At 47.4% G+C, this 16,707-nt stretch overlaps 1 protein-coding gene across 1 annotated transcript in view; it reads right to left on the bottom strand.

Annotated features, from left to right (window-relative positions):
• Pax8 (paired box 8) overlaps window positions 1–15,187 on the bottom strand; it is a 58,706-nt gene extending 43,519 nt beyond the window's left edge. The window contains exons 1-2 of the mRNA XM_036185387.1: window positions 15,070–15,187; window positions 14,627–14,734 (exon numbers count right to left, since the gene is read on the bottom strand). Of these exons, the coding sequence (XP_036041280.1) occupies window positions 14,627–14,651 (25 nt within the window). The 5' untranslated portion in view covers window positions 14,652–14,734; window positions 15,070–15,187. The remainder of the gene's footprint in view (window positions 1–14,626; window positions 14,735–15,069) is intronic.
• Between the last annotated feature and the right edge of the window lie 1,520 nt (window positions 15,188–16,707).

Here is a 16,707-nt window from a genome sequence, read left to right as displayed (position 1 = left end):
CAGCCAGGCAAGGATGGAAGTTTTACGAAGAGGTGGGTCAGAGGCTCTGTAAGCAGACTTTCTGAAAGCAGAATAGAATGAGTATCCCGGCCTGGCTTTGTTAAACCCTCCACAGCTGCTCTGCGCCCCATCCATCTCCTCATCGGTAGCTCCTTCACAAGGACACCCCTCCTAGAATTCCCCGCCTCTGCTCGGGCTACCTTGACCAACTTCATCTCTGGCCCTCCCTCAGCTACACCCACAAGTCACAGTTTAGCCTCCTCCTCCCCCTTGCTCAGCATTTTAGGTCTGTGTGGACTGAAGCTTTTCCTTTCTTTGGCTGTAGATGAAAGTCCACTTTGCTTTTCTGTCTCTGGAATGTCAGCGTGATGGCGGAGGTATCCAGTCTGCCTGTGGCAGCCCTCCGACTCTCGGTGCTCACGGCTTCATCTTCAAGGACCAAGAGGCTGGATTCTGAAAAGGATGAGTCCTGCTGCTATTGCTGCTGTCCCTTTGGTCACTTTGTCCTGGCCCAGCAAGAGCCGCTTTGTCCCTGCCTACTCTACTGAAGGATTCAGTAGGGATTTACTTATTTAACTGAATGGTTTAATGCTAATCCTGCTTAAAATAATTTAGAATTAAAACCTGGGGCTTGCGTGGCCTGGGAATATATAATCAGGTAAGAGCACACAGTGAAGATTTGGGCAATGGAATCAAATACCAATGGGCCATGACGATGGACTTGCAGAGTGTGCTCTGGGCAGCTGAGGGAATAAGGCAGAGTATGCAATGAGGAGGGAATAAGGTGTCTGAGTCAGAGAGCGAAGAGGTATGTAGACGCTTCCTGAGACACAGGGTGCAGACTGAGCACCTACCAGGCAGAGGGATGGACCTGGAAGAGGCTCCCATGGGAGAATGGAGGGCTGGGACTAGGAGCCTTCCCAGAGAGTGGACCAAGATACGTGTGCACTCCAGAGGGAGACAAAAGAAATCACAGTATCTGTGGGTTTCTGGGACAGACTCTTGGGAGATGACAAGACCTTCAGAGGAAATTTCAAGGAGAAGCATGTGGCCTCAGGTGTTGGGACAATTAGTTTCAGTTGTCAATTTGACACAATCTAAAGTCACCCGGAAAGAGAGAGTCCACAAGTGATTGTCTAGGTTAGTTTGGCCTGTGGATTTGTCTTTGTGAAAAGGTTCAGGTGTCTTGATTACATTAATTGAGGTGAGAACACCCACCCAACATGACTGGCAGCATTCCCTGGATCCTGGATTGTATGAGTGGAGACTGTAGGCTGAATGTGCAGGTGTGCATTAATTCATTGCTCTTTGCTCGGGACTGTGGGTATAACATAACTGACAGCTTCGGGGACCTGCTGCCTCAATTTCCCTGCAGTGGAATTCTGAGCCAAACAAACCCCTTCTCCTTTAAGTTGCTTTTGCCAGGATATTTTATCACAGCAACAGGAAACGAAAGTATGTGTTTACCAGGGGAGCTGAGAGAATGAGACCATGGCAGCTTGCACAGATGTAATGGGTGAGTGGGTGCATGCCTGAGAAGCTGAGTAATGGGAGGCCCTGCTCCAGTAGCCACCTTACTCTGTTTCAAAGCACCCGGGTTCCTTAAGTGATCAACATGTGTGAACTATACCTTGTACCTAGAAAGAAGGGGCATTGTTAGGAAAAATCAGAGCAAGTCCCAAAGATGCTCTCTGATGGAGAGAGGCATGTGGATCTCATTATTTCATGTAACTGGAGAGGCATAATCTTTGTGTGGACATCAGACAAGTTCCCCTTCACACCAATGCCAGCTATTGTGACATGGATTAAGTCAGGGTTGTCAGATTGTTATACAACAAACAAATTGAAGCAGTGAGTTTGACGGCACTGCTGAATCAGATCCTGGATCCTGGGCCCCAACAAACAGAGAGAAGTTCACAAGTAGAAAAACTTACCCCTTCAACTTGAAAGTATTATGTCTACAAATGCACTGTTCCCTGCTAGCACTTTAGGCTCTGTTGTATGGATGCTACAAGAAAATGTTGTTTGAGAATCGCGGACTTAGGAAAGTGATAACTATTTGTTCTCCAAGTAAACCATATTGCTTGCAATAATCATAAACACTGCTCTGTGGGTGTTTTCAACAATCTTGGCCTCATATATTCCTGAGACTTGCTAACTTTTCCTGTTCCCTTTTGGGTTTTCTCCAATAGCCACCTGTGTAAGCTTGGATGTAGCTGTGCAGGAGGCTTGGGATAAATGCCAAAGGGCCCCAAGAGGAAGAGCTGCTCCAGAATTCCAAATCAGAGCGTCATGTTAGAGACGATGGTCTCTCCTAAGCAGGAGATCCTGCCTGGACAGCATGCACTCAATGCTCCATCCTCAGGGCACAAAAAAGCTGGACTAGCAAAGAGTAAGTCCTTCAGTGATTTCCACTAGTGACTATCCAGATCAGGGAAGAGCCACCAAGAATTCCAGGGAGCTAGTGATGTTAGAGGTGGCTACTAGCAAGTGATCACCTGTCACTGAGCCCCAGCTGACAAAACAGAGTGTCTACTGAACCTCCATGATCACCCATGTTCTTTAACTTCGTAAGGAACTGCTGTCAGGGAATTAGGACATGTCTAGATAAACCATCTTCCTCTATTCATATCTGAAACCATAAACTACAAACCCAAGGTGGTAAGGGCTATTTCTCCATACATAAATGAACCAGCAGTATGGAGCAGAGTCCCTGGGTAGCTTGGATTCTGTTTTCCCACCCCATCTATTATCATCTCCTTGCAACTGTGGGTTCAACCAAGACATATCAATCACATCTGTAATTTCATAGCTGAGTCTCTAGGGATCTCTAAGAACAGAGGAACTTCTCTTTCCCATTTATCAGCTGCAGTCCTAGGGCAGTTTCTAAACATTGTCAAGTCTTATTCCCAGTGTGTCTACGTGTGTAAGAAGGTAGTAGTACAGGTCTGTATGTAAACTTAAATCTACCAGCATATGTGGTATGTGCATGAGTGTGTGTAACCAAGAAGGAGGACTAAACTGAAAATGGTCAGGTGTCCAGATTATTATTTAAGTAGCCACTCACTCATTCTCAGAACTGGCCGTGCCCTTGTACGAGCCCACAAGAAAGTGGTTCGTGTGCCTTTATACCTCTCTCTGGTTCCAGGTCTGGTTGAATGTGTGTGTCCATGTATTAGGTGTATCAGGTGTGTGTGTGTGTGTGTGTGTGTGTGTGTGTGTGTGTGTGTGTGTGTGAATATGTGGCCATCTAAGTGTCTGTGTGTCTCAGCAGCTCTCACTGGACTTCAGCCTGTAAGGGAGACCCTTTCTTCCCATTTTCTAAATCCTGCTCACACAGAACAGGCCACAGACAATACATTCTCTCATCTTCAAGCCTTTAATCCACCCTCACCACACTTTAGGGCGTACCACGAGGTCCCTTGAGAGAGCTCTGCTGCACAAGGACTGTAAGGCCCAAGTCCAGGTGTGCAAACCCTCAGTCTTCTGTCACTAAAGTGTGATAACAGAGCCTCATCTGTGACTCCCCTTGACCTTAACTCTTCCGGGGCTAGTTGGGCTATTTAGTATGATTAAATCCTATGTAGTTCTTGTCATGTGTGTGTGAGTGGCCTGACGGACCCCCAGAAAGCTCAAGCCTGAAATGTAGGAGTCACAAAGATAAACACCCCATATGCAAAGTAGAGTACAAACAGCCATAAAAACACAGCACCAGGATTTTGGGGGGGGGATTGGGGAAAAAGAAGGAATCAGAAAGCTTTACAAGACAGGGTGGGTCTGCTGAAGATAATTCAAATACAGGCAGCAAGTGGGTCACCATTGATTGACAAAGTGCGCCTGAGCTCACACAGTATAAGCAGTTGGGAAGAGCTTCAAAGCTGGGCATGTGTGACCCTAAAGACCAACCTTTTAATCATACCCTTTCTTCCTTTACCAAAGGGAAACTTAGGTTCTCTGGGCTCAAGATGGGTGACATCTGTGTGGGGAAGACTGACAAAAAATAGTCTGCCAACAGTTAGAGGTGTGCAGATGCCAGCGATGGGTGGCATAAGATGGGTCTGTGAGTAGGAAGCACCCACAACTGCCACCTCCATTCTGAGGCTCCTGAAGAACAGAGTCAGTGTTCGAACGAAAGAGCAATTGTGTCTACACTGCATGATTCAGAGAACAACTTCTAGAGGGTTGGGATCAAGGAGCAGCCTGGGCAGGAGCAGGATGTGCTGCCGAGCCACAGGTATTCCCAGGCAAAGGACCCCTTCCAGCTGGTAGAGCCTAGCATTTTAGCTCTGCAGAAGTGGGCATCTGTCCCTGATTCTGGCACCTATAACTCTGTCTCATTTTGAGATGCCCAGCCATGTGGAGATGAAACTCCAGCGTACATTTCCCTGGAGTTTGCTGGTCCTACCCAGGCTCTCAGGCTACCGTTTTGGAGCAGAGCACTTCAGGAACCCACTAGACCACAGAGAACCATGGGAGGTTTATCTGTCAACAGTGATGATGTGGTTGCTCTCTGGTGGCTGTTCAAGATAAACGGCCTGAGCTTCCTGGTGCTCCCGACCACCCTGCTTGTCAGCCTTTGTCCTTGTCCTGCCCCTGAGTTGTTTGGTCTTCTTATCCCCTCCTGGTTCTGCAGGTCTGTTCCCTTTAAAGGAATTCACAATATCCATTTCCCTGCCCTGAATAGGTACCTCTCATGTCTTCATGAAGAAAGTTCAGCCATTCACCTTCTGTGTCCTGGCCACAAACGCCACCATCGCTGGCATGGTGCCCTGAACATGGCAGGTGGCACTCCATGTAGGCTAGTTAAGCTGAGATAAACTGCTGTCTCTCGGATTCCAACTGCTTCCTAGGTTGACTCGAGTGCTGTTTCTTGCCCACTCCTCCTCATTTGCACCCCAGAGTCAGAATCAGGTGCCCATAAGAAAATGGGTTCTGTGAGTGTGGGGTGGTCACCCCACAACTGCCACCTCCATTCTGAGGCTCCTCAAGAACAGGGTCAGTGTTGGAACGAAAGAGCAAAGCCAAGCTGAAGTCAGCAACTAGTGCTCAGTACCCAAGACTTAAATGTCAGCCAGGGTTTGCCATCAGGCTCCAACTGGATTATTATTATGCAAAGCAGCAAAATAGAAGGCAAAAGTGGATGGAGAAGGAGATGGGGAGAAAAGGGAAGAAATCAGAAAACTGGTGATTTTTAATTTCTGAAAACTAAGTGATATGGGTCTGTATTAAAAACAAGTTTCTAAGGCAAATGTTGGCATGTCCTGTCTTAGCCGCATACACAGCATAATCACTAAGACACAGGGGCTCCCAGGAAGATTCCATTAAGACCCTAGCGCAGTGGTTTTCAAGCTTCCGAATGCTGCAACTCTTTGATACAGTCCCTCATGTTGTGATGACCCCCAACCATTCAATTATTTTTGTTGTTACTTCATAACTAATTTTGCTACTGTTATGAATCGTAATGCACATATTTGTGGAGATAGAGGTTTGCCAAAGGGGTCCTAACTCACAGGCTGAGAAACACTGCCCTAGCATCTTCTGGACTCCAACCTAAAGTCCACAGAGAGTTTGTTCTATTGAAAGCTCAATGCTCCTGGTACTAAGATTTCTTGCCAAATGAAACAAGAAGTGGTGTTCTAGCTAAGATAGTGTGACAGCCAACAGTGACCTCAGGGATCTTAGTCGACACTTGCTAAGTACCCTTGTATTTTATCTCAACATTCCTGTAGGATGGGCCTACTGGTTTGTCTATGTGGAACACTGAAACCGTCTCTTCCAAATCTATACAAGAACGAAGTTTCAGTCCTGGGTTCAAGTTCTCCATTTGAAGTCTCAGAAGACCTTTTAAAACAATGTGTTGTCTGGAAATGTGTCCTGGACACTCAATACCCTGGTGGCCATGATATGGAACAATTTTTTTTTTTTAAGAGTGCTTGCCTGGAATACAGGAATCCTGGGGTTTGATCCCCACCACCTTATAATCCAGTCATGGTAGTTCATGGGGCATTCAGAAGGTGAGGAGAGAGGCCTCAGAAATTCATACTATCCTCCCATACCCGAACTACTTAAGTCTCTTGTTATTTTTTATTTATTTCTGTTTTTAATTATTTTATTTTATCTCTGGCTTTTTGAGATAGGATTTCTCTGTGTAACCCTGGCTGTCCTGGAACTCACCCAATAGACCAGGCTGGCCTTGAACTCACAGATCTGCCTGCCTCTGTCTCTTGAGTGCTGGGATTAAAGGTGTGGGCAACCACCACCTAGCTCTTAAAGTCTCCTTTTTTAAAAAGTGAAAAAAAAGAAAGAAAGGAAAAAGAAAAAGAAAGAAATCTTAAGTAGCCACTATGTGCCATGGTGAGGATATTAATTTCTTTTAAATCTATATAGTCAATATATTTATATTGATATATTGAATATGTATTATATATATTTATTAGGACATTAGTTTTACACATACCCTAGAAGCCCTGAAACATCCCCCAATTTCATACAGATAAAGTAATCAAGCCCCAAAAGACAACAGACTTGCTTCAGGTCACACAGGAAGAAAACGAGGAGGCCCCAGGTCAAGAACAAAGCCTCTAGGGCTTAACCCCCTCCTGCTGCCTGCAGAACAGGGTCTTCCATGGTGGGGGGAGGCTGGAACAGTACCCTGGCTTCACACTCATTTTGGGAGTCCCTCAGCCTCTTGACACCTCACAGCCTCTGAATTTATCCCAGGGATAATAGTTCCGCTGTCTCCCTCAGATATTGGAAACACCAAAGAATAAAAATTACAACACGAACAGAGGATCGGGTGTGTGCAAACACACCGTTCACAGGATGACAGCAGCGGATTAAGCCATTCCCCCTTAGATGCGTCATTCAGCCAGACCAGTCTGCTGCCCTGTTCTGACAGTGACAATATGTCCCAACAGACTAATTAGCACTAACTGCCAGGTCACTCCAAGGCCACTCGGGAAAACAAGAGAAAAAGACAAAACCGATGGTCCCGTTGCTGAAGACAGAAAGAGGGAGAGAGAGAGAGACAGAGAGAGAGAGAGAGAGAGAGAGAGAGAGAGAGAGACAGACAGACAGGAGGGAGGGAGGAAGGGAGGGAAAAAGGAAAAAGATAAGGGAGAGGGGGAGAGGGAGATGGGGTAGGAGCTGAAGATGGGGGAGATATGCCGTTTCTTTCAGTTTCTCTCCTTAAATCAAATCATCACAAAAACTGTAACCAGCTCAGCAGCTAAATGAAGAAGTTAAAACGAACCCCATTTTGAGCTAATGTTATAAAGGAACTCTGTAGAGGCTCCATGGGAGTGAAAGCTTTGGCTCGGATGCCCTGAGTGAGAGACCCCAGGAAGCTGCAGAGGAAACAAAATTGAACTTGGAGAACGTGCCCCACACCCAGTGCCCCAGCTACACATGGCCAGGAGGCTGGATGCCCAGTACTGGCCCTTGGCAAAGTAGGAAGGGCCTCCTGGAGACACCAAAACTGTTTCTATTAGATACTCACTCACCGCTCCTGAAGCAAACCCAGGCCCTCAGAGTAAATGTGATTTTGAGCTGCTGCAGCAGGGAATGAAGTTTCCCGAGGGCTTTCAACTTTCTTAGATGCCCAATGTTGGCGTGTCTTCAGGTACAGACAGAGATGTGGTGATAGTTTTGGAGGAATGTGTTTTTTAAAAGGCTCCTCTCTTTGCTTTGGCTATGGCTGACCCCTCAGCAATGTTCAACAAGTACAGAGACAACTAAAACACTTCCCTCACTCCACAGATGGAAAAACAGAACTATGCTGCAGACGAACCCATTTTAGTTAATTGCTAGAGATTGAGGGGCCTGGCTGAGGAAAATAAGCAGACAGACTGAGGTCTCTAACAATCCCTGCTGGGATAGGCTCTGCAGCCTCCTTACCTAGTGTTCTGAGTTTCTATCAAGTTTGTAAGTGTGGACCGCCCATCTACTGCTACCAAGTTTTGATGAGCTAGCTTTTGGGTGGAAAGGGAATAGATTGAGATCTGCCTCTCTGTCCATGAGTTCCCTCCATGTCTATAGAAATATCCATGGCCATACCTGTCAGGCAAAGTCATGAGAATTAAACGAGATGATGGATGTCCCTGCTCTCAGTACAGTGCCACACCTGTAACAGTACTTGGAGATGAAAATCTCAGCTTCCTGACACTGAGCTCCAGGCTAAGTTTGGCTCTTGGGGACTGATTCTCTTTCTTTGGTCATAAAAGCAGCATTGCTTGATCAGGAGGGTCTGCACAGATGGCTGTGCAGAGCCTAGGCATACTTGCCATCTCACACGGCATCTGGGACCAGGGAGTGGGCTCCTTGGGAATGAATGTAGATAATGGGGCCCAAGAGTTCCTGAGGGACATCTGAACTTCCCTATCCTTATCCTTGGACAAAGATGCTGATGTCTACCCAGACCCCATTCCTAGGGAAAGATCTTCAGATGAGGCAAAGCTAGCACTCAGTGACAGGAATGAAGAGTTTACCAAAAAACTTTACCATGAAGATACTTTTCTGCCTCCTACAAAATAAATATTTGATCATTAGGCCCTCATGAGGTCATGGGAGTGGACTAAAGGGGAGTTTGGAAATCCAAGTAGGCCTGCTAGCCTGACTCTGAACCTGAGAAAATAATCATCTCTCTCCACAGATGTGCTTTAAAGCCTTAAATCTGTTAACGCAGATAAAAAAGGTTGAAGCCTCTTCCCACCTGTTTGGCTTCAGATACTCCATTCCAGGCCTACTCTGGTGTGCTGGTGGAACTGGGGTTGGCTAGCTTTCAGGATCCCAGAGCCCTGAGGGTGATTCTTTATACTTTTTACCTCAAAGAGACTCATTTAACTTACACTGCCTTAGAAACAGTCTTTGAACACATTTCATATGCATTGACTCCCTTCTCCCAAGGAACCTGGGCTAATCAAGGCATTGCCATCTGAATTCGGAAAGAAACATTCGTGATGTGAGGTATGCTTTCTTAGTGCGCATTTTGGACCCTGAAGTTTCACCTCGGAAGGAAGTGGGAGCTCAGGAGGGGAAGTGCCTCAGCTAATACCAACTTACCAACTCAGGCAAAATAATCCACAGTCTTGAATGGGAATTCATTCCCTGCTCGCTCCTTTTAACTCTCTCTCTCTCTCTCTCTCTCTCTCTCTCTCTCTCTCTCTCTCTCACACACACACACACACACACACACACACACACACACACACACGCACGCACGCACACACAGATTTCTTTTATCTTTTGGCTCTCATTCTCAGACTCTCAAAGCTCCGAAGCTCAGCTGAGAACCCTGACTCTCCTAGCATTGGAAGAGTAGCTTTCAAATGCTCAGAACTGAAGGAAGACGGACCAACTGTGGCCAGAGAAAGTAAACACATCCATGCATCAGGCAACTCTGGCCAGCGCCTTGCTGACTGTTACAAACTGTAGTTCCTGCCTGGACTGGAGAGGATGCTCTAGCAGTCTGGGTAAGGACCAAACCACAAAGCAACCTTCTCTTTCTCTGCCTTGGCTAGCTGTTCCCTAGAGGAGACAGCTCGTTTTTTTTTTTTTTTCTTTTTCCTTTTTAAAAACAGAAACAAAAAACCTGGTTTAGATGTTCCTAAGCAAAGCAGCCAACTACATCAGTGTGTGCCTCGCTGGTTTCATGTTTAGAAATGTATTAATAAAATAGGGAGGGTAGTTTCATTCTTTCTGCTCTGGAAGGTTCCCCTTCCTGCAAACTCTCCATGTGCAGGTGAAACTTGCCAGTGAAAGAACAGGAATTTTTCACACACACACACAAAGAGAGAACTCAATAAGAGCATAATTTAATATGAACATCTGAGCAACTTTTCCTGCCAAGAATCTATAATTTCTATACTAGTCCTGTGTGTGTGTGTGCATGCGTGCGCGCACACACACACACACACACACACACACATTGTTTTTATGAAAGCCAATTAATAAATGCTAATTCATTCAGGCATATCTCCACTAAATTACTGCTTCATTTAATTGCAGGGGAATTTTCCATTACTAAACTCTCCCTTGCTGATTTTTTTTGCATTATTTATATATTTTTCCAGTTTCACTAATAGTGAGGTTGGTATGTGATATTATCTGCTGTTTGTACGTCTTAAATTTCATTTTCATTTGAAATGTTTCCTCATTCTTGCAGCTCCACATAATCTTGGAGAAACAGAATTAAAAGCAGACAAGATTTTATTTTTTTCACATAAATGATAGAAAAAGACACTGGCTGAAATTAACCTGATACTAGCGAATTTTACATGATTATATTCCTCTCTTCCTGAGTTGCACAATTCCTGAGTGTGTGTGCTGGGGGCAGGGGAGGACAGGGAGGGAGAAAGAAAGAAGAAGAGAGAGGGCGAGAGAGCTGGGTAAATTCAGGAATACCTTCTTAAGTCAGTAAGTCATACATCTGCCTATGAGAAGTGTGCATATGCAAACAGAGATGAGGCTTTCAGAAAAAATAAAGACAACACCCAAATCTTTGTGTATGTTCCTAGAACACAATGTGTATTCTTTTTTGGTTTCTCTTCATACATTTTCAAATCAAAACTTTGAAAGCTAGGTGCCCAATGTCTTAACTAGTTGGCTGCCCAAGAGTTTGCCTCCTTTTAAACATAGAAAATAGGGAGCTTTGGGGTGATGTTTAGGGATGGCTCAGGAACTATGGTAGAGAGCATATGTTCAAAAGAATGAGTCCTGAAATTAGGATTTCAATTTTTTTTTCATTAAAGGTCCTAGTCACTGGGCCACCTTCTTCCCAAAGTAAATGATGTGCTTTTATCACTTCCTGCTGTCGTCTCCTTCCCTCCCTCTCCCCATCCCTTCTGTCCACTCTCTTTTCCTTTTCTTTATTCCTTCTGTCTTCTTCTCTATCACAGGACCATGTGCTGGAGGTCAATGAGTAAACTGTTTACTCCGAACTGTCGGTATGAAACAGCTTGTCACCCACCATAAGTAAAGTTTCACCTTTACACCCAGCTCCATCAATAATTACAGAGAGCAAGGATGCTGTTAGAAAATCACACTCACAATTAGCTCTTAACAAAAACTGATTTGTATCTGTTCCAAGAATTCCAGGTTTCATTGATTTTACTTAAAAAAAAAAAAAAAAAAAAAAGCTACAAAGCAGAGGGAACCTGATCCAAAATGAAGTAGATACAAAGAGGGCTGGTAAATTTATTCATGGAAAACGTGCCCATAATAGTTGCACTTATTGAAATTGGAGATATGAGGCTGTCGTGAAATGTTCTGATTTGTTATATTAATAGATGATCTCCTTTGAACCAAAATGATTCTTAATAATTAAAATTCCATGATATCTATTTTTGATTGTTTCCATCATGTTCTTTGTCCTTTTCAGGAAAAAAAAGGGGGGGGGCAAAGTCCTTTTGGATGTAGATTGATAAAATTAATTAACTTTCCTTTTACTCCAAAAAGGTCTCAAATAAATGCTTCCAATAGACATCAAAAAAGTGTCAATTAGAAATAATTACTTCTTATCAATCAGTGGGGCAATTAAAGTGACAATGCTTGAAAAGATACTTATCTTAAAACTAATTCACAAGGCAACTAAATTATCTCCTAATTAACTTGCGGAGGGTGGGAAGCTGGACCATCCCCAAAACAAAGATGAATTGAGGAACCCCATACCTCCTTATGTTCCTGGGCACCGGTTCACCTCTCAAGAAAACCTTTTTTTTTTTTTTTTTCCTTTTCTCCTCCCTCCCCCTCCCAAGCCAGGCAAGAAACCTGGAAAGAGGCAGATCCTTTCCGGTTGAGTTTTTCCACCTTTTTCCCAGGAGGCACCGGCTTTAGGTGTTTAAAGGCAACTTTGACACGATCTCTCCCTTGTTCTCCTCTGCCCATAGAATGGTATGTTTTCAGGAGGGACGACAGAGGGGACAGTTTCTCCACAAGTATTTTGACTATGACTTTTAATAACAATCTGCTTGCTTTTCACGAAACTCCTTCTTCGCAGAAACAGTATTTATTTACATTTTAATATTTAAGTGGCTCCGATCATTTCTCACGCTTCTTTCAAAGTATTTTTTAAGCTTCTGCTTTTAGAGAATTTTGTCCCCCGGTGCAACAAAAAATCCTGCGGATATACAGAACGCTCAGCCCAACGCTGACCTACAGAGGTCAAAATAATTCACTCGCAGCACGAACTAAAGCTGTAAAGATGTTAAGACCTTTCTGCAAGACTAGATTAGTCCAGGATGAGTGGAGGGTGAAGGGTGAGCCGCCTCAGCCTGAGCGCCAGTGTGGAAGAAACTTTTGTTGGGCAGCTAGGATGGCTGGACCAGGGAGCCTGGCCTGGCCTGGCTCTGGCAAAAACCCAAGAGGTCTCTTGTGCTCTGGACTCTGCTCCACAGAAAACTTATACCCGCAGACTCCACAGCCGCAGGCAGAAATTGAGGTGCCAGCAGATTTGGGGACCAGCCGCTAAACCTGAAGAATGGGCTTATCAAAAAACCCAGAAGGGTCAGCTACAAATTCTTCCCTAAATAAGGAGCACGATGTCAAATACATGATCAGAAAAACAGAGCATCTCTGGCTCAGCTTTGCCAGGAATCAGGAGAGAGACGCGGGACAGATTTGAACTATTGGGGTTCCTTTAGGCATTTTAAATATTTTTTTTTTAAATCGTGGTATATAGAGGGAGAAAGTCTCTCTTCCTCTCCTTCGCGGTTTTATTTCTTCCTTTGTTCGGAGGAGGGAGAAAAAGAGGCTCCTTTTGGCTTTCTCCTACAGAAAACTACCTGGTGGGGAGGGAGACGGGGAGACAATCACACCCAAGGGCGATCTGCATCTGAGCTGGTGGGGAAGTGCCTATCTTTCAGCAACCGGGGCAGTCGTTGGTTGAGAATAAAAAGGTAAATCGTGCCTTTTGTCTTTTCTTCTTTTATTTCATTTTATTCTAAGGAGTGTTTTTAGAACGACCGGAAAAATTCTGACACCCTTATTTATTAAGCAGTGTTTGAGAAGAGTTTCGTTCATCCTCGGGAATTCGAGGTCTGAGAATGCCCACTCTTGTCACCACCGGAAAGGTCAGGAGGAGGTTGAAGCAGAGTGAACCCGAAACGCCAAAAGCCTAGCTAGAGAGGTTAGCAGCAGCCAGACCAGGACCCCGCTGGCCTGGAAAACCACTCAGCTCCCGGGGCAGAGGCGATGCCCAGTCCGCTAGTTTGGCTAAAGATTAGGGGGCTAAAATCTTGCCCTGGTCTTAGATAGTGGCACAGGGGCGCGCTGGGTCTTCAGGAGCAACCGGATCTGGGGTGCTAGGCAGCTTCACTGGCGGCGCCAGGGTAGCGCGGGGAGATCTCCACACCGCTGCAGTCCCTGCAGCTGCCCCAAGTCTCCAGGACAGCTAAGATCGCTAAGGTCTCACTTTGGGAGTGGGGAAAGGGGGTGGGGAGTGAGCATCCCTCTGTCCCCTCCACTGCTTTACAGCCAAAGGGCTTAGGAAACCTTTCCGCGCCCCGGGGTTTAGATGGTGTCCCTTCCAGTGCGGTCTGGGCCCTCCCAGCCGAGACTGCACCGCACAGTCCGACCCTGGTAGCTAAATAAAGATCTCAGCCGCGCGGAGCGCGGGATCCGACCCTCCTTATTATAACAAATGTCCCGTTTGCTGAGCGCGACTTCATATTCGCGGAGAATTCATCTGAAATATTGATTTCCTCTCACTTGGCCGACCCAAATCGATCGCGATGAGCCCTGGCCCCATAAATCGCTTTCCTCGCGCCGGACCTGGCTCCATCCATCACCGCGGGCCGAGTCGCGCCTCCGCCAGCTGTCCGCACTGGCGGTGCGACTGGGCGGCGGGCGCCCACCACGCTAGCCAGCCTGGACCCTAGGAGTCCTTCCCAGAGCACATCCTGGCCCCCGCCGGCCCGGAGCGGGCCGATCAGGCACAGCTGCAGGGAGCTTGGGAGCTTTTGAAGGCCCTGGGCTGGGGCGCAGGTGGGGAGCAAAATTGGGATCTTTTGGCGGCTGGCGTAGCCTGCGCCAGTGGAAGCCCTGAGCGTGGGTCTCAGCCTGGCTCAAGCCAGGTAGAAAGGCATCCAGAAGCACCATAGTGCGCCACCGTTCCCAGACCCCCAGTCCCCAGACTCTTTTTTTCGTGGGACGAGACATGCATGCAGAGGTGGCGGGGGTGGGGGTGGGGGCGCTCAGGGCGCCCTAGGAGAGTCTCGGGAAGAACTGCTTGTACCCAGAGACCAAGGATTAGGGGTCGCGGCAAGTCTAGAATCTGCTTGGCCTAAGGCCTGAGAGCGTACAGGATGTCCACCCTGTCCATTGGCTGTGCAAGATGGTTGGAGGGGTGCAAAGGACAACCCTTATGACCCCACAGATAATCCCTCACTGCTTCCTGTGGTTCTCAGAAACCAAGGCCGGGGGAGGACAGCTTGGGCAGACCCAAGAACTGGAGAGCAGAAAGGCAGTCCCCAGTGGAGAACCAGGCCCGAGGCGCCCCCATATGCGTCCCCACGCAGGTGGGTTCCGCCAGCCTGGAGCGTGAGCTCTCTCGCCCTACCCGCCCAAGCGCACACACCAATGCACAGCGGCGGCGCGAGGGCTGGGGGTCCTGCCCCTCCGCGGTCCTTACCGGATCTGATAGAGTTGTGAGGCATCGCCGGGGAGTCGCTTGCAGCCTGCGGAACACTCGCGGCTTTCTTACGCAGGTCCTGGCGGCGCCAGCTGCCACGCTGCTACCCTGCATAAACCCAGGGCAAAGGGCATGAGACTGGAGGCCCCAACCCCACATCCCCTCCCCAATCCAGGTCTTTTGATTCCTATTGAGTGCCAAGAGTAGGAGATTTTTTTGGGTAAAGTGAGTTTAACCTCAGCCTGGCCTAGCGAATGTGCTTGTTGGGAGGATCCATGGTTAGGAAGCCCCAGACTCCAGCCAGTTACCCTGTCCGTCCATTGCCCCTGCCTCATCCCACTTAACTTGAGAGGGGAAAAGCTGCTAGACTTCTTGGGACCCTCTCCTTTCCCACAGGCCAGCTGTTTCCCAATCAGCTCTCTTCTAGCCCGTAGGCAACATACCTGGCCGGCTGGCCTCAGGCCCTCTCTGCCTGGGTCTGCCCCTGAGGGTACCCAGGGCCCAGGCGTCTCTTCTTCCTTCTGAAGTTTGCTCCCATCCACCTGGCATAGCCAACCAGTTTTATCCCGCCGAGGCCCTGGGAGATGTGTCTGGCGAGGCTCTCAGGCCGCCGATTGGCTGGCTGGGTGCAGGGGGGTGAGGGAAGGGGAGGATTTTGCAAGGGGGACATGGCTGAGTGGACTCAGGAGTTAGAAACATTCGCTGGAGCTTCTGTTTCCAGCGGAGGGAAGAGAGGGCGGCTGAGTCCTAACTCAGCAGGCCAGGAAATATTGGGGGAGTGGAAGATGAAAGCCTCAGGGCCCGAGGATGTGGTTCTTTGGAAACTCTTGGGGTCACTGACCACCAGAGTGAGCTCAAGGTCGCTCTGTGACACCCAGGAACCCTCCTCGGCCCCTGTTCTTGGGGAAGGACCTTTTCCTTTCTGGGTTAGAACTTCAGTAGGAGGGCATGGGTCTTTCAGTAGCAGCCCACTCATGCAAGATGGCCTTACTTGCTGATGTGGCCCTCTCTAGAGCAGATGCCTGATCAACATCAAGCCACTAGATTTGTCCACTACTAGGTTAAGAGAAATGGTTACTACTGAGGCCATAGACACTTTTCTCTCTTCTCCAACATGCACAGCCACCTGCTCTCCTTCCTTCATTCTTTGGAATTAGGAACTTGGGAGAGGAGTTTAAAGGAAGCTGTCAGAGCCTAGATTACGCCTTATCCTGTGCTTCCGAGAAGGGAAGCATTGAGCTGATCCCCCCTCCTCCCTCCCCCACCCCCCGTGATGCAGGGGCCAATGGTTTCTGTGATGTAGAAGGTATTCTTTGCGAGGTAGAAGGAGCCCTAAGTGGTGGCAGCGGCTTCATGGCTATTCTCTTTGACACTGAATCGCTGTTCAAGGGGACATTGTGAGCACGTGGGAGCAAATGTTCTGGAGAGCCCACAGGCCAGTGAGTCATGCCCCTTCTCTACCCACCAGCAATCTCAGACTAGATCTCTGGATTTAGGGTTACAACTGTGAGGACAGCCCCTTGGGGCAGGAGGGACTGTTCTGCCTTGAGGGGTAGAATAAAGTGCTGGACTGGGGAGGGAGCCAGGACAGGGAGAGTGGACTCTGGGATGTTCAGGGAGATGTATGCATGGCCTGTGTATGAAAACTCACAACTTTTTGAATTTTAAAACAAAAAGTTATTTCATTATCCATTCTCACATCTCAATTTAGGAGAAATCTAGTCATTCTGTGAAAAGAAAGAGAATGCGTGTCTGTAAACGAATCATTAAAGGACTCTAAACGAAAGCATCTAGTGATTATTGTTTTAAATGCTCTGTGTTGTTAGTTAAGACTGCTCTACAGTTCTGGAAGGTCCAGATAATCTGACTCTACCGTAATATCCTCCTGGGGAGAGAAGACTCAACTGTGTCCTAATGGACATGGATCTTTATAGGACCTAAGGACCCCACAGGCTATTTTACATTTCTGCTCCTGCCCTTCCACTGGGGGAAGCTGTGGGGTGAGCAGGCCACACCAGAGATCAGAATCTGCTCCTTCTTCACAGAGGCAGTACTCCAGGCTGTCTGAGAAGCCTTGCCCA

The sequence above is a fragment of the Onychomys torridus genome, chromosome 4 (assembly GCF_903995425.1).
Source record: "Onychomys torridus chromosome 4, mOncTor1.1, whole genome shotgun sequence".
NCBI classification, from domain to species: Eukaryota; Metazoa; Chordata; class Mammalia; order Rodentia; family Cricetidae; genus Onychomys; species Onychomys torridus.
This window is presented reverse-complemented; position numbering and strand designations above follow the sequence as displayed.